Raw genomic sequence first — 21,685 nt, forward strand, 5'->3', positions numbered from 1 at the left:
AATTTATTTTTACTTTATGTATATGTTTTGTCTGTATGTATGTACATGCATGTCTGATACCCAGGGAGGCTATAAGAGCATATTAGATCCCTTGAAGCTGGAGTTACATATTCCTGTAAGCTGCCATGTGGGTGGTAGGAATCAAACCCAACTCTGAAAAAGGAGTCAGTACTCATAATTGTTGAGCCATCTCTTGAGTTTTGACTATGGTCTAAAATAATACCAAAATGTTTCAATTATGTAGAACCTCTCGTCCAATCATACTGGAATGTAGCTAACTGGATCTCATTGACCTTATTATTACCTGAGCCTCATCTGTCATGGGAAGAACACAAGAAACTATAAATACTAACATTATTAAACATATTGAGGAGAACCAGAGAGAAGTAAAGGGTTTGGAGCTCCTAGTCATTGCTTCTGGGTAACCATTCACGCTAGCAAATGGCAGATTCCAACTGTGGTGTGGTAGGCTGATATAAGCTCCCCTGTCTTTTTGCTGGAGTTGCCCTCACAAAGCTCTGACAGATGACCTGGGTGTTTAAACAACAGTGCTTTGTTACCTCACAGCCCTAGAAGTCATGAGTCTGATTAGTGTGTTAGTCAGGTGGCTCCTTTCTGGTTGTGTTGTTGTTGCTCTTTGTTTTGTTGAGACAAGGCCTCATTCTTTCTTTTCCTTTTTAGTTTATTTATTTTTATTGAATCTTTAGGAATTTCACATCATGTACTCCAATCCCACTTATCTCCCAGTCCTTCCATATCCACCTTCCACAGTAATTAAAAGTAAATAAAAAATGAAAATTAGAAAAAGAAAACAACAACAACCATCTTGTTGACCCCTCTGGACAATGAGCTGCTCCTCTTTCACAGCCTTCTGTGCTTACACCATTCCACTCCTCCATCTTTCCCACATCTCCACTGCAGTCATTCGCTGTAGTGGCACTGGAAGTTGTGGTGTGTCACACATTATACCCTTTTGTCCAAACAGCTTAACTTTCTAATGTTCACTACAATGAGTCATCAGGCTAGTTGAGGCCTCTGACTCCTGCTACAACATTGCTATTGGACCCTCAAAAGAGACTCTCAGATATGTTGCTATTGCCCTTGAGTGGTAGGGATACTACCGCTCTGGATCCACAGGACCAGCCGCTTCATGGGCTCTAGCAGTACAAATGTGGAAGATGTTGGGTTGGCCCAACTCAAAGCCCTGGATCTGGGTGGTAGTTGAGTTGGTCAGCCTGCCAGCTTTGCCTTGTCTGTACCATCAGAGCCAGCTTTCCTGAGGAAGAGGAAGGTGAGAGATACTAAAGCAGAGCTATTGGGGATAAAAAGTCTGTAAGGGAAGGGGATGGGGAATGGAAGAAAGAGGTAGGGAGGAGGGTCAACAAAGAAAAATTACATTTGAAAATCACATAGTGATTTTTTTTTCTTATCTTTCCTGTATGTTAGGAGAGAGAGAAGGGAGGGAGAGACAGAGTCTGTAACTCTAGTTTCAGGAGATCTGACACCCTCACATAGACATACACGTAGGTAAAACACCAACACAAGTAAATCAGGCTGGAGAGAAGGCTCAAGGGTTAAAGACTACTGTTCCAGAGGACCAGAGTTCAAGTCCCAGCACTCATATGGCAGTTCACAACTGTCTATAACTCCAATTCCAGGAGATCTGACACTCTCAGACAAACACCAATGTACATAAAATAAGTAAATAAATTTTTTAAAAAGGTAAATCATTAAAAAGAAAGGGAAAATTAAAATAGTAAGAAAATACTAACACACACCCATTAGACAGGCCAAAATTCAAAACCTTTAAACAACAACAAATACTGATGAAGTTGAACATTGGGATCTCTCTCTCTTTGTAGGTGGGACTATAATACTTTACTTTGAGGACATTTTGGCAGCTTTCGTGTGTGTGTGTGTGTGTGTGTGTGTGTGTGTGTGTGTGTATGCTATAGCATTTGGAGGTCAGAAGACAACTTTAGGAAGTCAGTTTTCTCTCCTATCATGAGGAACTCAGACTGTCACTCTTGGAAGCAAGCACCTTTACCTGCTGAGCCTTCTCAACGGCTCCAATTTGGCTGTTTCTCCAAAATCTAAACATACACTTTCCAAATGATCTCATGATTGTACTCTTGGGTTTTTACCTAAATGAATAAAAAATATATGTCCACATAAAAGCCTGTACATGTTTGAAATCATAATTACATAAACCTGGAAGCAACCAAGATGTCCTTCATTAGGTAAATGGATAAATAAGCTCTGACATCTCAAAACTAGAATGTTATTCAGTACTACAAAGAAATGAGCTACTTAAGGCAAGAAATGCTATAGAGGAAATATAACTATATAAATGGTAAGTGAAAGAAGCTAGTCTAAAAGGCTACAGGCTGTATGACTCCAACCATATGATATTCTGAAAAAGATAATAAAGAACAGTGGTAGCCAGGAGAAGGAGGGATGAGCAAGCACAGCACAGGACTTCTAGGACAGTGAAACTGTTTCATATGACAATGACATAAACAAGTCATTATATATTTGTTAAAACATATAGGATGTGCAACATCAAGAGTGAACTCTAACATAAATTATAGACTCTGATAATGTGTCAGTGTAGGTTAATCATATATAACAAATATATCAGTGTTTCAGTGTGCTGATAGTGAGGCTGTACACTGTGCTCACAGGGGGTATATGAGGACTCTACTTCCTACTTAATTTTGTATGAACCTAAAATTGTCTTTAAATTTTTTATTAATAGGGCTGAAGATTTAGCTCAGTTGGTACAATGCAGGGAGCCTTATGTTTAATTTCCAGAACAGCATAAACTGAGCATGGTGTCTCACACCTGTTATCCTTTTTTTCTGTTGTTTTGTTTGTTTGTTTCTGAAACAGGATTTTTCTGTGTAGTTTTGGGCATCCTGAAATACACTCTGTAGACCAAACAGGCCCAAAATAAAATCAAACTGACTCTGCCTCCCAGTGCAGGGACTAAAGGCATGGGTACTGTATATTTATATACCCTGCCTCAACAAAGTAAGGACTCTCCAAACTGTCCTCTGACCTCCATAAGCATACAATGGCATGTATGCACCACACTTACATCACACACTCCCAAAAGATGATATTATTTATTTATATATATAATATATATTTAAAAAACCCAAGCTCCTGCCATGTGTGGTAGGACACACCTGCAATCTCAGCGCTCAAGGGACTAAGGACAAAGTCTCATTGTGAATCTGAGGTGAGCCTGAATACTTGGGCTACAGGAAACCCTATCTCAAAAACAAGGCCGGGCGGTGGTGGTGCACGCCTTTAATCCCAGCACTTGGGAGTCAGAGGCAGGCGGATTTCTGAGTTCGAGGCCAGCCTGGTCTACAGAGTTGAGTTCCAGGACAGCCAGGGCTATACAGAGAAACCCTGTCTCGAAAAACAAAAAAACAAAACAAAACAAAAAACAAAACCAAAAACAAGGACAATAGGAAGGAAGGACCAAAGGAAGGAAGGAAGGAAGGAAGGAAAGACCAAAGGAAGGAAGGGAGGAAGGAAGGAGAAAAATGACCAATATCTGGGTTACACAGTGAATTGTAGGTCAGCAGGGCTACATAGCAAGACCTTGGCCCCAACAAACAAACAAATAAGCAAAGCACTGCAGGAAGCTAGCTTATAAGGCAGAGCTGTTTCTTTGATAGAGCTCCAATCAATCATACTCTAACCACTGATTTTTCTATTGCTATTTCTCCTTTGTTTCAGAGACAGTATTCATGACCTTCTGTTCTTGTGGAATGAAATGCCTTCCCAGAAAGGCTTAGCACATTTCATTTTACTAGAAAAAAGTAACAACAAAAAGCCATTCAACTCTGACAAGCCAGATTACTGTCTACAGAGGAGCAAAATGTGTCCCCAAGGACCACAAGAATAGTCAACGAGGTACAGTATATTCAAACATTTAACCACTGACTTCTCTGTCAAGAGTTGTTTGGTATATGTGTCCACAGTCCTTTCTTCAGGGCAGTCATGTGTTTAACAGAAGGCACAGCCTCTGTAAGGCCCTCTCTAGCTGTAGTTTCAAATTCATATGAAGGGGAAAAAATGCTGAGATATAGCCTCCTCTTCTACTACCTAGGCAACTACCTCAGTAAGATTCAAAGGAAAGACTGAAATAGTAAGCTCTGAATTGTTCAATTTAATGTGGTCTTTTATAAAACATATTAATCATCTAGCTCCTAGAAAAATGCTAAGTAACTACTTTCATCTTCCTCTTCCAAAACAGCTTAAGCAAACTACAGTCTCTCCCTTAACTGTAAGAAACACACAGGAAACTAAAATGGCAAATGTCTGAAGTTATGAACATATACAGTGAAAAACCCTAATATGTATAGATTGCCAGTGTGTTAAAATAAAATGATGCTCACTGGAGAGACAGATGTCTATAACACAATTTGCCCATTTGGTATTAGATTGTCAAATATGAGTATATACCACAACCAAGACCTTTAAAACTATCAGTTGTTTTCACTGGGTTCCACTAACTATTAATGAAAGACTTTTTCACAGGGTAGGTAAGTTTGGAAGCAGAGACATAGAAAGGTAAATGTAGTTTATAATTAAAATGGAGCCTTTGAGGGCTGCAGAGATGCTCAGCTCACAGCTTTCTGTAGTTCCTCCAGGGGATACACAACTTTCTTCTGCCACTTAGAACATGTGGTTCACAAACCTACATGCAGGCCAAACACCCATAAACACGAAAATAAAATACACAAATCTTAAAAATACAGCCTTCAGGAGCAAATAAGATGGCTCACTGGGTAAGAATACTTGTTGCCAAGCTCTACAATGAGATCAATCCCCAGGTCCCACCCACAGGGTGGAAGGAGAGAACCAACTCCTAGGAATTTCTGACTTTCATGTGCACTGTGGTTTACACACACACACACACACACAAACACACAGAGTAAATAAAAATGTTAAAAATTTAAACAAACAAATAATCAAAAAAGTAAATTATAGTTTTCAAGCCAGTTAGATGGCTCATCAGGTAAATAAGCCTAAGTAAGTCCCTAGAACTCAACAGTTGGAAGAAGAGAACTGGTTCCATAAAATTCATCTGTACCTACATATACATCACACACACACACACACACACACACACACACACACACACACACACACCAGTAAATACATAAATAATCTTTCTAAATAGCTTTCCACTATCTGGCCACTGTCTACCTGGTAATCTCTTGGGAGACTAGGTTTGCTTTTAAATTGTTTCTCTGAATTTCTTTGTTTTGTATTTAGCTTTAAAAATCAAATCAAAACAAACAAACAAAGATGAGTATCATGAAGCTGAGGCTGGCCTTGAACTTCCAAGGATGACTGCAAACTTTTGTCCTGCCTTTACCTCCTGAGTGCTGAGATCATAAGAGTGTGTCACCATGCTTACTTATGTAGTCATACTGCAGTGCTGGGGATCACACCCAGGGCTTCACGAATGCTAGACAAACACTCTACTAACTCAGCTACAACCTTCTTAGCTCCTCTCTTGTTTTTGAGACAAAATACTCTATGTAGTCCAGGCTGGTCTTGAACTCATAATCCTCCTGCCTCAGCCTCCAATATAAGGATTACAGGTATATATCACCAGTATATTCCTAGCAACATGTCCCCCACCCTCAAAAGACAGATGCACTCTCATACAACTAACCAATCTATCAAAGCACTACATAAAATAAACAAAATGGCATTTTGGGTAACCCAGAGTGATTATTTTGATAGGTTGTGACCTTGTCAAATGATGCATTCACAGTGTTGAAGGCTCTAGTGAGGTATTTCCTACTACTACATATAGAGCTTTTCCACCCCCTAGACAGGGTTTCTCTGAGTAGTCTTGGCTATCTTGGAACTTGTTCTGTAGATTAGGCTGGCATCAAACTCTGAGATCTGCCTGCTTCTTCACTCTCTGAGTGCTGGGATCAAAGGTGTGAGCTACCATGTCCAGCTTTCATATAGAGTTAATTTAACATGATCCACATTTATAAACTGAGTAACTATCAGAAATAAGATAAATGCATATTAAGAGAATTTCCAGGGGATGCTAAGGACATTCAGATAAAAAATATTGAAAACCTTCATGATAATTATTTAAGATTTATTTAATTTATATGAGTACACTGTAACTGTCTTCAGACACACCAGAAGAGGGTGTCAGATCCTATTATAGATGGTTATGAGCTACCATGTGGTTGCTGGGAATTGAACTCAGGACCTTTGGAAGAGCAGACAGTGCTCTTAACCACTGAGCCATTTCTCCAACCCTCATGATAACAATTAACTATGAGATTCCCCTTATCTCTGCTTCTATACTTTTTGTTTGTTTGTTTGGTGGTTTTTGTTTTTTCCAGACAGGGTTTCTCTGTGTAACCCTGGCTGTTCTGGAGTTTGCTCTGTAAACCAGGCTGGCCTTGAACTCACAGAGATCTATCTGTCTCTGCCTCCTGAGTGCTGGGACTAAAGGAGTGTACCACCAAGCCCAGCAACTTCTATACATTTTTGTCACAAATTATTTCAGATAAGTATTTTCATGTATCTAACTAGTCATTTATTTTCAATAATAACAACAAGTAGAATATCCAGCGTATTTATGTGCCACAGTGTGTAATGCAAGAGATCTATAGACATGCTGTAATGTCAAAGAGGAGGAAGATGCGATATGTGGGCAGAGAAAAAATTTGTTATTCAATAGGTAAGATCCTCCACACAATCACATGCCCAATGAACTGATTGGTGGAGAGAAAATACATCTCAGTACATTGTTAAATACTTCTAATCATCATCCGTTTGGCAGTCTCTAGTTACCTAGTACTTCACAAAGGCAAGTAGCCAGATAACCATCGTTTGCCTTTTGGGAGTTTACAGGCTTAGAAAACAAGTTAAGAGAGAAGAGAATACAAATAAGAAAGTAACCAGACCTAGAGTTCACAAAAGTGACACTACACTCCTTCTTTGGTTTTGTTAACAAAGAATAGTGAAGTCATGCATTTTAGATTTTAGTTTTCTAGTTTGGTAGTTAAAAATTAATCTCCCCTGCCCTTTTTTTTTTTTTTTTTTTTTTTTTTGGATCGGGTCCCAGTACATAGTCTTGGATGTCTTGAAACTCGGCATTTATAAGCAAGGCTGGTTTCACACTGTAAGCCACCACCTCCTCCTACTTTGTGTGTATGTATACATGTGTGTGCATGTGTGGAGGCCAATGGACAATCTTGGATATCACTTCTCAGATGCTATTCCCTCTTGTAACAATCTTCCACTGGCCTAGAATTCACCAAGCAGGATATACTGTCTGACTAGGAAGACCAGAAATCTGCCTGTCTCTACTTCCTAACACTGGGATTGGATTATAAGTGAATACTATCACACCAGGCATCATTTTACATGGATTCTGGAGATCTAACTCTGTTCTTTAAGCATGTCCATATACACACACACACACACACACACACATCCTTAAGCATGTATACAAACACATATACACTCATGCACAAAAAGAAATAGAAAATGACTGGTTACCAGGGTATGAACAGCTAGAACACAAAAGATTTTTTTTAGGACAATGAAACTATTCAGTATGATTTTCTAATGGAATATACATACACTTATTCATTTGTCAAAATTCACAGACAGTACACACAAAGAGTGAACCCTAATGAAAACCATGGACTTTGGTCAGTAATAATATATTTTCTAATCAGTTATCACATACATGACATATTAACTTGATATGTTAACAAGAGAAACTGTGGGGTAGAGGAAAAAAGACATGGGAACTGTGCACACAGTCAAAGAGCACACATACAAAACACTCTAAAAAGTTGAGTCTATTTATTAATTTAAAAAAGGAAACACTGTTTAATAATGTCCACACCTAGTACAGGGGCTAATAAGAACCATGATAAGAATGCAAAAAACAACAAACAAACAAACAACTATAGCTTGTTCTCAACCCACAGAGAAGGACAGGAACCAGAGACAAGGAGTGAAGCCTGAGGAAAGGAGGATGTGATAGCAGCCATCTCAATGGCATCTTATGGAGACTGATGGGTAAACATCAAAAGTTATCTCCCTCAGAAGAAAAAAAGCCAAAAGGAATCAGCTTGGCACTGTAACTTGTGCTGGTGCCAATCTCTATGGTAGCCTGAGCTATTTTTTTTTTTTTTTCAGGAAAATCAAGGGATAATTGCTTAGAATCAATTATCCTTGGGAGGATAAGGAGCTATTCCTTTTGCCCCAGGATGATTTTTTTTCCCTAGAACCGTATTCATGACTCTTCAAGACACTGCCTCTTTTATAAGCAGAGCTGCAACTCTGACTGCTAACCTGCTGAATACCGAATGGAGTGCTTAGCTTTCTACAATGATGCAAAGGACAAAGCAAGGCTAGATTGATTCTGTAGTGCCACTCTGAGATTTTCAAAGGCAAAAAAGAAAAACTCTTTCCTTAAATTACAGGGAATTACAAATTTTGTCTGGGATCTACAAGATAGCTATGCTTACTGAAAATCTGGCATCATGGATGTGAACAAGATTTAAAAGCCAGAATGGTGGCTGGCAATTTGAGCATTTAGAACAGAAGTTGGTTCAGTACTTCAATCTGCCGGCAAAATCAGCAGCCACACAAAGCACATGGAGATGCCAGACTGAAAATGAGCTAATTTCACAAAACTCATTCTCATTCTGTCTGCACTTCATACAGCCACTAGAAATCCAGATTCTTACCCATGCACCTTAGATGCTATCTTAGAGAGCAAATTTTGTTGCACAAATAAATTTCAAAGTCAAAACACAAAGATATTATCTCAAATCTTTTCCTTCATATTTCCCTTCTTAAAATCCTATCTATAAACATGGTAATTTTGAGAAAATTAAAAGGCAAAATCTCACTAAAATAAGGTATTAACAACATTTCCCTCACAGTTTGTATCATCTCTTCAGGATGAAAATTCAAGAGAAAAGCTTTCCTTCAAACATCCTGACTAAAAAAATAACACACTACACTTTAAAGGACAACTATCAAAAGAGGAAAGTGAAGGAGGCTTAAAAGAGAAGATACTCAATTTTTGATGAAAAATATTTTGATTATCTATAGCAAACAAAGAAAAAGGGAACCATAAATGTAGTAGTAGTGAAGCCTGTTTTAACTTTGTAAATGTGTGACTGTGCTGAGCAACTGTGCTGTAACAGGTACAGAAGCAAAGGGACAGGAGGAGTGAAAGGCTGTAAAAAAAGCAGGACAAAATTTCCCCCAGCAAAATACAAAACCTTCTCATAAAAATTAATGGAACAAGAACAAAAATAAAGATGTTTGTTTTATAAATAATATTAGGAAAACAATTCACATCTTAAGTTTAAGGCCAGAAACTGAGCTACATTTCTAATATTGGCCATTGAAACTCAATAAAAAAGCCTTGTTATTTGCTAATAAAATCTCAATTAAGCTCAAACCCAGGATTTGACCAAATTCCTTCTGAAGGAGCTTTTCTCAAAGTATTATAAAGTTCAATTTAAAAATACATAGTGTGCTATTGACGTTACCAGCTAAAAAGCTTAATTCAGCTTGATTAAAATCCTGTGAGTGAAATCTTGACATTTTCTTAAGAAAAAAATCTCCCAGAAAGCACCTCACATTTGTTCATAACGTAGTTTATTGACATTTCTTTTCCTCTTTAAATGGCTAGGAGGGAAGAGAAGCTCCACAGTCACTGTGTGTGGTGTGTACACTGTATGTAATGGCTTTTACTTGGCCATTGTGCACAGCCTGTTAAATATTTACAACACAGACAGCAACATCTAGTCCTAAACACCCAGTTGTGAATTTGAATTTTTTTAGAAATAAATCTATGACAAATTTTAGCCAGCAAAATGCCAGAAGACTTTACTAACAGCTTCAAGAGACCCAGAGGGTCCAGAGGAGCAGTTATAGGCCATCTGGTGATTACTTATTATTATTTATACAGCACTATTGATGTACACACAGATGTGTTATGAATCCACATACAGAGAGGCCTTAACAACGACTTCAGATAGAATGTAACTGCTGAGCAAGTCAATATACAGTAAAGAAATGCATTAACTAGAAAGAGAGAGAACACCAGGTTTTTCTCTTTTAATATGCTGAATTGGCTGAAAGATTATTTGATTAAAGAATGATGAGTTCTATACAGTGACATCATCCAACCAGTTAAAAATCTAGCAATATGTGGTTTAGCAATGGTGGCAAAGCAAGACAAATGAAAGAAGAGACTATGAGTTCCAGGTACTTTATAAGTTCACCAGTTTGTTTAAAAAGTATTAAAGAAATAAGTAAATAGTAAGATAAATGGGTGTGGGGAGTTTAGATTTAGGAAGAACTACTGAAGTATGAAAATAGAGGATTTTATTTTATCAGGAACGCTCTGACAAAAATTCCAACACTCCCATTTTTTTTTAAATATTCAGTTATATTCAGGAAAAACAAAAGTTAATGAATGAAAGATTTCAGTTTAATTTCCTAATTAGAGCTCCAATTATATTCACCATAGCATCGTTTAATTTTTGTTTGTTTGGCAGGGATGGGGGAAAGGCTAAAGCAAGGATGCTTTAATGTAGTATATGCTTTTAATAACTGCATAATATATAATAACACAAACAGCTAAAATAACCTAGTCACATATATTTAGGGAGAGCATCAAGAGATCAGATTTGACTTTAAGAAACAAGAGTTTAATTCCTAGTCCTTAACTCTCTGGGCATTTTTAAGCCTAGTCCCAATTCTATGTATAATACATACTTGTGGCCCAGTTCCAACACAAGTTACATAAAACCACAGAATTCTAAAAAGTGGACTGGAAATTATTGCAAAATCAATACAAAACTTAAGGTTAACATTCAGCCTAATTGTGTATAATGTAGTATATTTTCAGATGTTTGTCAGCATGCAGTCACTCTTACCAGATGGAAACCAAATGAATTATTGAATAAAATATGAATTATTAAATGAAATTTTGAGTTCAAAAAATCTTAGCAGGGGGTAAGACTGAAAAGCTTATTTGGTTGCCTAAAATTGCCTTCACCTGTCACAGCATGTAAATATAGCATGCATGCACCACCACAAGAGCATTTGCTTACCTAACCCATTTCTTTCCTGGTCATTTTTCAATTCATGATGCTCTCCTAACATAAAGAACGAGTAATCAACATCAAGTCATTCTTCTTTGCTTTTCTTTTGTGCTCATGACAGATAATAGGGAAACTTGCCAAAGGGGAAGAATGAAAGATCCAAAGTCCCATAGAACCAGTATAGCCCTTTTAATGGGAAAGCTGGTATAACAGAAATAATCTATAGATTTGTGTTATATAGACAATAAAACATACCTTTGTAGCATGGCAGCATTTAACCAATCATAGGAGTTATTTGTTGCCTCATATATTACAGAGCAATAGAGATTTAAGGGCTAATGTTCATGGAGGCAAAGGATACAAAGCAATAAACAGCTTTGGAGGCTGGTTAGACGCCAAGTGAAGCCAGGACTGCAACACCATAAACATTATTCCTACTATGACAAGATATGGAGGTACGAGAAGCTGCTCTCAATCCCACTGCAACTAGGAGGCTGCTGCTTTTTTTTTTTTTTTTTTAAAGATGAGGCCTCATTTAACCCAGGCTGACCTCAAACTTTCTGTACAACTGAAGGCTCTGGAGGTCTGTGTACTCTAGGAGAAAAGATCTTGAGAGTAAATACCTGGGGTCACACTGGACAGGGAAATAGTCGTTTCCCTAAGTGAGAGGACTGTTGAGCACAGTTACAACAGAAACTTCTCAGTGTTTAACACTGAAATACTATCTTCAGGGAAAATGTCCTGTTCTTCAGAAACAACCTACATAATAAACAGATATAACCAGCCTCTGCTTGAAGACTTGATGATGATATCCATAATTCTATTTAAATCTGCATGATTTGTTCTGCAAGCCAGCATATGTTCCTAATAGGATAACACAGCAGTATGGAGTCTGTTGATTGCTTGGTAATAAAAGCTGAGGAGATAGGTCTATTAGTAAAGTGCTTGCCATGCAAGAATGAGGATCTGAGTTTGATCTCCAGCACCCACATGAAAATCTAAGTGTGGTGGCTTTCACTTCTAATTCCAAAGCTGAGGAGTCAGAGAAATGTAGATTACTACGGTTTTCTGGCTAGCTAGCCAGTCTAGCTTAATCAGCCAGCTCCAGGTCCCAGTGAGAAATCCTATATCAAGTTGTTGAACATACAAATTCAAAGTGGCTGCAACTGCATGTTCAAGATCTGCAAAAGATTAAGCCACCGAAATTTCCAGAATGGATGGGAGAGGTGGCTCATGAAGTTCCACTCCTAGCTGAGGAACAACAGGCAACTGATGGCTGCCAGGCTTGGGAGAATCTGGTTTTAGAGATGTGGCCCCCAAAGGCTACCCATGCTTTAGTAGACGGGCCCACAACCATGAATCTAGAGAACAGTAAGCAGACTCAGTGCATTCAAAGGGGGAAAAAGGATTTGAAGTTAGGAGGGAAGGGCATAGGGTATGAAATAGAGAGAAGAGAAATGAAAGGATAGAGCTGATCAAAATACATTACATGCAATTATCAATTAAAAAATACAAAAATGGATGATGGATCTTGGGTACTGAAACCTAAGGTTGATCTCCTGCCTCCATTTGTACATATAAACACATGCATATACACACACACACACACACACACACACACACACACACATATATGCATGCATGCCCACACAGAGGTATATTCTCTCTCTCTCTCTCTCTCTCTCTCTCACACACACACACACACACATATATGCATGCATGCCCACACACAGGTATAGTCTCTCTCTCTCTCTCTCTCTCTCTCTCTCTCTCTCTCTCTCTCTCTCTCTCTCTCTCTCTCACACACACACACACACACACACACACAAAATGGGCAGAAGCAACTCTCTCTCACAAAATGGGCAGAAGCAACCAAAAGGTAGTTATCTAACTGCACATGAAATAACATCTTAAATTCTGATAATAGCAAGTATATATACTTGCTTCCATTCAATTGGCCTTGTAACAGACCTGAAGTAAAAATGAAACCCCACAAGAGTCAAAACTTACAGGACTGAGTAGGGTATGATGATATATAATATGATGATATATAAATGTACTCCCAGCTACTTGGGAGGCTGAGGCAAGAGGATCACTTGAGCCCAAGAGTTTTAGATTAACAATACAATGAAGACCCATCTTAAAAAAGTCTTTTTTTCCTACAAGACTTTCTAGATTCAGCAACTTTGTCTCTACTATTTTTAACAAAAACACAAAGGCAAAGCCATTTTATAATTACTTTTTTTTTTTTTTTTTTTTGAGATAGGGTTTCTTAGTGTAGCACTGGCTGCCCTGAAACTCCCTCTGTAGACAAGGCTGCCCTTGAACTCAAAGATTCACCTACCTCTGCCTATTGAGTGCTGGGATTAAAGGGTGCCCCAGCACCAATGTTTTTAACAGAAGGGTTCTTTTTTTTATTTTTGTATTTTATTTTCCTTTTCAGTGTTGGGGACTGCATGGGGGGGGGTCTCATTTTTTTCTCAACCCTTTTAAGACTTAGTTTTAATTTGCATGTATATATGCATATGAATGTGTCAGATTCTCTAGAGCTGGAGTGACAGGTACTTGTGAGTCACCATTTGGATGCTGGGAATCAAACTCAGGTCTTCTGCAAGAACAATCCTCTTAACATCCTCTTAACTGCTGAACCATCTTTCCTACCCCTAAACCAGGGTCTCAAGAATGCTAGGCAAACCCTCTGACACAGCCACAGCTCAGGCCTTTTATGTTTTGAGACAGAGTCTCAGAAAGTTGCTTAGGATGTTCTTGAACTTGTGATCCTCTTTTTTTAGTATACCAGATGGCTGGGACTACAGGTGTGTTTAAGTGCATTGGGCTCTTTAAATAGATGCTACTTCAAAATTGCTTCAAAAGTCCACACAACTAGATTTACCTAGGCCTCAGTCAAAAAGGTATCTGGGAGACTGTTGCCTTACCAAAACCAAACCACTCTCAGGAGGCAGCTCAGCTCTATTAGTGAGTGCGCATACCACATTCCATAGAGAGGTTTAGCAAGAATATTGTTTTTCCCAAATTCTTCTTCATGAAGGTGATGAGGCTTCAAGAGAAACAGTCTCAATAGAACAATAGCAATAAAAGGGCTAAAAAGCTTATCATCTGTGTTTTAACACAAGAATGCAGACAGCACCACCTTTGGTAGCCATTTTTTTAAGTACATGTAGTGTATTTAGAACTCAGCTGTGTCACATCAGACTGTTGGGAAGTAGATCATGAACACAGTCCAAAAATAACAGCCATTAAAAACCTAGCAACCAAAACATGTTTATGTATCCATTGAAAGCCTGGTGGTTTTGATTATATAGTAGAGCATATAATCTACTAGTCTATTTTAAGTAAATTTTCCTTTTACAGTCCCTTAATATTAAAACTACAGAAGATTTCTGAGTTTAAAGATGCATATGGTAGAGTCTACACAGGTCTAGATACAGAAACAAAGCCAAATTCCCATAGTTCTCTTTGATTGTCTTTTTTTTTTTTTTTTTTTCCAGAGCTGAAGCTTGAACCCCAAGAGCCTAGCATAAATGCTTGCACATTTATTGAGGTAAATCTCCAACCAATTAAAAAAAAAAAAAACGGTTTAAAAAAGAACATGTATGAATGTTTTGTCTACACATCTGTCTGTGCTCTATATAAATGCAGTTCCTGTGAGGTCAGCAGAGTGTGTTGGATCCCCTGGAATTGAGTTATAGACTTTTGTGAGCTGCCATATATGGGCACTCAGAATCAAACCTTGGTCGTCTGCAAGATCAACAGTGCTCTTAACCTCTGAGTCAACTGCTTCTTACCACTGATGTTTAAGTCTTCTCTAATAATAGGTCCTAAATCATGCCTTCCAGAGGTTAGACTAACATGGTTCCTTCCTGGGACTTACTTTTTTGTTTCTACCACTTTTGAATAAATAATTTGAGTCAATAACAAGCAGATTACAAGTAACTCAAAGACCTCTGGGTGGTTCTAAAATGAAGACTCCCAAGATTTAAGGAAGTAGAATGGTGGTTGTCTTTACCACGTGTGCCTTCTGCCACATTTTCTCTACTTCACATAGCATGAGGTGATCACATGTATCTGTTGAAATTCTACTCCGGAGCTATTTGTTACCAGATCTCAGAAGAAATCTAAAATAAGAACTAAATATAACTGGAGAACTACAATCTTACCTTAAAGAACAATTTCTGATATGCAAAAAAGGTAAAGTCACATTGCTACCAAATCTTTAAACTGGAGCTTTCTATCCTGTTACGGAGTAATGGTGTCCTCAGGTTCCAAGTTCCATATTCAACTTCCTACTAGTGGAGGAAAAGCTTTCCAAATCTGAGTCAGACATTACAGTTGCAATTCAGAAATATGAGGAAAGGCTCACAAACAGAGAGAAGTCAAAGTAAAAAATCCTTACTACTTTCCTTTTCTAGTACAAAATGAATTTTGAATTTTATTTATTTATTTGGTTTTTCGAGACAGGGTTTCTCTGTGTAGTCCTGGCTGTCCTGGAACTCACTCTGTAGACCAGGCTGGCCTCGAACTCAGAAATCCGCCTGCCTCTGCCTACCAAGTGCTGGGATTAAAGGCGTGTGCCACCACCGCCCGACGAATTTTGAATTTTAAATCTTTCCTTTTTTTTTTTTTTTTTTTTTTTGAGACAGAGTTTCTCTGTGTAGCTCTTGCTATCCTGGAACTTGCTCTGTAGACCAGGCTGGCCTCAAACTCACAGAGAGCTATCTATTTCAGCCTCCTGAGTACTGTGACTAAAAGAATGTATCATCACTGCTGGGTATTTTAAAAACTTTTAATTTTTTAAAATTTTTATTTATTATTATTGTGTCTGTGTTTATGGCATGTGTGTAAGTGTGAGTATACACATGCTAGAGTGTGCCTATGGAGATCAGAGGATAATTTTTAAGAGTCCACTCTCTCTTTTCAACTTCCCACCATGGGATCCGATACTAAACTCAGATTGTCAGGCTTGTGTAGCAAGTGTTTTTGCCCTTTCAAGGCTTTGGCCCCATCCCACAAAGATCATTTTTCCTCTGCCTCTGGGTGCTGTTATTAAATGTGCACTCCCATGTCTGGCTTGTAAAATTTTTTGTTTATTTGTTTGTGAGGCAACGCCTCATGTAGCCTGGGCTGGCCAGGAATGGTGGCACACACCTATAACATGGATCTTTGTGAATTTGAGGCCAGCCTGGTCTACATAGAGGGCTCCAGGATAGCCAGGACTACACAGTGAGATCTTGTCTTAAAAAAAAAAAAAAGTCAAATATGAGGAAAATAAACTCACCCAAAATTCAGATTTTTCAAACAGTATTAATATGGGAACAGTATTACTATGTATCAGCTGCAGAGTCACAACACACAGCATTATAAAATTCTTACACACAAATTTGAAGGGATCATTTTACATGCCTACTTTAATAATGCTTTTGAAAATAGAAACATACCTATACATATTTTTTTAAAAAATTTAACAGGGAAGAAAATACACCCTAGCATCCTGAATCCTGCAGGAAATAATGATTTTGTTTAAGTATCTTACCAGAAATTTTCAGCACTTATTGAAATATGGGATCATCTTCCTATTTCTTGTACCATCACCAGCTCATCTACCTCTCAAATTCTAATTCCTAGACATGTCTAGACTTTGCTCTTCTTGTTTAAGTATTTACAATACATAACAGAACCAATCTGCAATCTCACATACCACCAGTAAGTGTCACTGGACAGTTACATGACATATTCCTAACTGATAATAGCTCAGGTTCTATAAGATGAAAGTACAAAAAAACTTTAATTCATTTTTCCTCATCATTTGTAGAAGCATTAGAAAAAAATCTAGGGAAAAAAGTTAAATATAAAATGAAAAACAAGGCAATTTCAACAGAATTATTTTATAAAAAAGAAGCATATGAAACATCTGACATATAATGCACAGACATGCAAACAATTACATAGGAGCTGACATGTAGAGCAACCCATGTTACAGTATCAGACATGGGAAATGTTTATAGAATACTATTGGATCTCAAGCTCTATGCTGGGTTTGTCTGTTCCTGACTTAGCTGGTAGCACAATTTTTCTGGATCAACAATCAAAAGAAACATTTCTTTTTCCTATGTGAGAAATCTACAGAGACACTGAAATTGGAGGCTTACAATGAACGGGAACATTCTTATCTGACTCTCTAAATATGTTAAGCAGACTTTTATATACATGAAGGGCAAGAAGGTATTTCTAAACGTGCTTAGCATTTAGATGGACAGCTTTAAAAAGGAAGAGAGAGTAACATGTATTGTTTAAGACTGTGTGGTGGAAAACAAACATCAGTAGAATACAAGATGGAAGAAAGCAAGGCAGATTTCATTACAGTGGAGTGCCTACACTTCCTCATAACTTGGATTTACACGCTGCAAATCCTGTGATCTGATTACCTCCAGTGATCACGTAAAATACCGGCTTTAAACTCTTTGCCTTAGTGATAAAACAGCCACTTTGATTCACAACAAGACATTCACAATAAAGTATATTGTAAACGTACCTGTCCACAGCCCGGGGCACTGCACACAAACGGTCTGTCGTCTCCCATATTTCATAAAGCAGAGCAGAGCTAGGGAGGGGAGTAGGGGAAAAGTTATGTTAAATACGCTGGAGAAAAAAAATGTGCTTCAAAAATATCAAGCCTAGAAACAGGTGTTCCAAGAATGCCATCTATCATAGCTGTAAACACAGGCTACTTTGGAGAGACCCATTAGACAGGTGGCATATGATCTACTATGCCTCTATTGAAACTTTTAATTAGGAAAATTCAGACTTAAATAGTCAAGGAATTTTAAGCCTTTGCTGGGTTTTCCCTCTTTCTGCTACAGTATATATTTCCCCAGTCTTCTGAATTACAACCAGTGCAGCTCTCTATGTCCATAAATTCACTGAACGCTCAATGCGGAAGCCATATTTCTGAACTAGAGAAGACCAAAATTTGTCATTTAATTAATTAAGGGATTATAGGAGGGGTGCTCCATTTTACAGGGCTATCATCTGGCTCCCTGGTGTATAAACTACGAGACTGTTGGCAAGGGTCGTTTATCCCATCCTATTGGACTACATGGGAAGTGATTTTCATTAATAAAAAAATAAAAATAAAAACTCCCCTCCCCACTGAGAGCCTCCTTCTCTTCCCCCACCCCCGCCCCCAGCAATTGTCTGCTGCAAATGAAGAAATATCAGTGCCCCTCCCCCTCTGATTCTATTTATGGCTAGGTTTTTAAAGGCAGCAATAAAACAAATGTCGACTCTTTGGGGGTTTACTGGGCGAATATGTTCCGGCTGTTTGTGCTGCTCTCCGCCAGAGCTCTTGGGTTGTTCTGCTGCAGCCAACAGATGTGTACTGCTGCAGGGGATAAAGAAATGCACTTAAAGGCACCACCATCCATCCCCTCTTTCTCTGAAGAATTTAACAGAATTTATATTGCTTTTTAAAATGACTCTTAAAATTTCTCCCAAAATTCTTTGTCAAAAACAACAAATGCAACTGAATGTATTGAGAAATTTTCTCATATTTCAACTAAAAATATAAACAGGCAGAGATGAATAATGATTAGAAATGCAAATCACAGTAAAAATATCCCTAAAACATAAACAGTATTTTGGAAAAGTCAAAGAGAAAACTGGGAGGAAAAATAACAGTAGTCTTATCGAACAAGGTGCCAAGGACACTGTCATACAACCATCCACAACACAGAATGATTCATAAAAGGATGTGAATGAGGGAAGGTGAGGGATGACTGTTGGAATATGTCTGCAAACAGCCTCAGAACTGTAACCAAATCTCAAATTTTATATTGGAGATAAACCAAAATGTCAGGTCAATCTCAGTCAGACCTGCATAAATAAAATGTTAACATGCTAGAATGAATCTAGTAACCAGGAAACCATGCTTAAAATAGAGGGCAACGAGGTAATATTCTTCCTATTCTCTTAGGATTTATTTTTAGGTTAGAAACCAGTATTTCTGGTTGTCTAATCAGTAATTCCACAGCTAATCGGTGTTTAAAAGTGTGAGGTGCCCCATAAAATAGAAGGGGCTGCTTGGTCATCTTTCAATGTGATAGGAACATGGTCTAACTATGAAGAAAACTGATGCTTCAGTCCTGTTGTAATGGAATAGACTCTGTATGTACATATGTATACACAGATTTATATCACAGTTAGCCAGGATAAATTGCTTCAATAAATTCTGTTCCTAGGAGAGGCCAGCTCAAGCTGCTGATTGGGTACTGGGAAATGAGAGCTTCATTCTTCCTCACATAGCCCCAGGACAACAAGGTTTTCTGGATTGTTTGTTTTAAATACATTTTTTAAAAACAAATAAATTATTTTTTAGTACTTTCTAGAACCACAACACAGTATCAAAAAAAAAGTAAATAAAAGCAAATAAATATAAAAACTATGGTCATTATGGCTGAAAACTCAGATATCTCTGAAAAGCAAATCATTAATCCATGGGAATCCTTAACTGCTGTGCCACAGACAATTTCACTTCTAGCTCCAGAGCCTGTTTTCCTAACATAAGACCAGAACTTGGCTTTTAGGGTTTCCTCTGTGTCCACTTCTATCTGTGGACACAAGAATAAGGGAGAAGTCCTTTCTTTAAATTGATTCTAGCACTTAGGATGAAATTTTCTCCTTTAGTGATTATCAGAGGAAAGGGTTCTTTATGGTAAGATGGGGGAGTAGAAAGTGATTATATAAATTTGAGAACAATTTTCCTCAAGCCACAAATTTCAGACTTTCAAAATATGAGGATAATTATAATTTGGAATCTCTAATAAGAATATGATATGAAAACAAAATTGTGCCTTATTAAAAAAGAAAAGGAAGAGTTTGGGAGAAAAAGCATTGAAATCTAAGCTTTCCATTGGTCTTGAATGTTAAACTGGCAGCCACCAATAGGATTTCCTGTTTCCGTCCCAATTTGTAAGCCTTTGTTTTTACCATTTTTACCAAACAGAGATCACAATGGGAGGAAGAATTCTTTCTTAAATGCCTAGTTACACTTAAATCATCCCACTATTCTAGTGTCCCTTGTCATTTCCATCATTTCTGCATTCAAGAAAATTTAATTACTGAACAATAAGAACAATCTTTCTCCCCATTTAAAAAATTCCACTCACACCTTTTAATTATTCCTTCATTCTCCATCTGCTACATCTGTGACACACAAAGAATGCTTCTGGTTATTTCTATGTGAAAAAGAAAAAAACAACACATTTCTATCACATAAGCAGAGGGAGACAAAAAATGAAATCTTGAATGATGTTGCTGCCACTCAATGTGAATTTAACTCACTGCTCATCTGTAACTCAACTGCTTGACAAGCAGACCACGTGTCTAGGAATGACACAGTTTGCTGTCTCCTTTCCTGATCAATTTTCCAGGATAAAATGTAAAAACTTTATAGAACTAAACAATAAATAATGAGAGGAAAATACAAATTAAAAGATACTACCAAGATTAAGTGAGATGCGTTTTGAAAGGATCTTAGGACAAAAAAACAAAGATGCAGTAGAAGGTTGTCCTTAGAGATTCATGTCTACAGGGAAAAGGCTCCTGCATTCAGAGCATCCAGGAGGAATAAATGATACAGTTAGGATATGCCTGAAAGTGAAACTCATATGAATATGAATGCTGGGAGACAAGAAAACTCAGGGTTTAGGGCCAGTGAGACTTTTCAGCAAATAGAAGCATTTGATCTGAACTCAATCCCTAAATTCCAAGGTAGACGAAAAAAAAAACAACTTCTGAGAGCTGTCTTCTGATCACTGTATGCAGAGCATGGACATCCATACATGCTAATAAAAATAATTTTTAAAAAGCCATGGTTTAGAGAATTACATTTTTATAATATTTTATTTATTTGCATGTGTGTCTGTGTGTCCGTGTGTCCGTGTGTGTGTGTGTGTGTGTCTATTTGCATGTTAGTACAGGTGCCCTCAGAGACCGGAGGTATTAAGATTCCCCTGTAGATGGAGGAACAATCAGTTGTGAGCCACAAAACATGGGTGCTGGGATCTTTACATAGTAAACTGTTTGTCATACTAATATTTTTGATTAAAAAAAGAATAGGAATTAAGTGTTAAAGAAAAATATAAGTTAAGGTGCTGCATTACAACGGACTATATTTAAGGTGTTAAGAATAACATTTTGAAAACTACTTAATGACATAAGAAAACAGTACTCATTAAATTTATATATATATATATATATATATATATATATATATATATATATATATATAATTATGGGGCCAGGGAGATGGCTCAGCAGGGAAAGTGTTTGTCATACAAGCCTGACAACTTGAGTTCAGTCCCTGGAATCCATATAAAAAGAAGGGCAGCATGCATCTATAATCCCATCTTACTATAAGATGGAAGGCAAAAACAGAAGAACCTACCAGACTGGCTCAAAGGCCAGCTAGCCTGGAGGACACAGATTTAACAAAAGAGACTTAGCCTCAGCAAGGTGGA

At 37.7% G+C, this 21,685-nt stretch overlaps 1 protein-coding gene across 5 annotated transcripts in view; it reads right to left on the reverse strand.

Annotated features, from left to right (window-relative positions):
* The window catches only part of Atf7 (activating transcription factor 7), a 96,567-nt gene that overhangs the window by 52,200 nt on the left and 22,682 nt on the right, over positions 1-21,685 (reverse strand). For 4 of the 5 annotated variants that reach the window (XM_034516218.2, XM_034516219.2, XM_076912163.1 and 1 more), the window contains one exon: positions 17,701-17,769. In XM_034516218.2, coding sequence (XP_034372109.1) covers positions 17,701-17,748 — 48 coding nt within the window. In that variant the 5' untranslated portion in view covers positions 17,749-17,769. Of the gene's footprint in view, positions 1-17,700; positions 17,770-20,334; positions 20,365-21,685 lie in introns of those variants that run through there. The other variant, XM_076912162.1, reaches the window with a different exon arrangement.

This window comes from Arvicanthis niloticus, chromosome 13, assembly GCF_011762505.2.
Source record: "Arvicanthis niloticus isolate mArvNil1 chromosome 13, mArvNil1.pat.X, whole genome shotgun sequence".
Lineage (NCBI taxonomy): Eukaryota > Metazoa > Chordata > Mammalia > Rodentia > Muridae > Arvicanthis > Arvicanthis niloticus.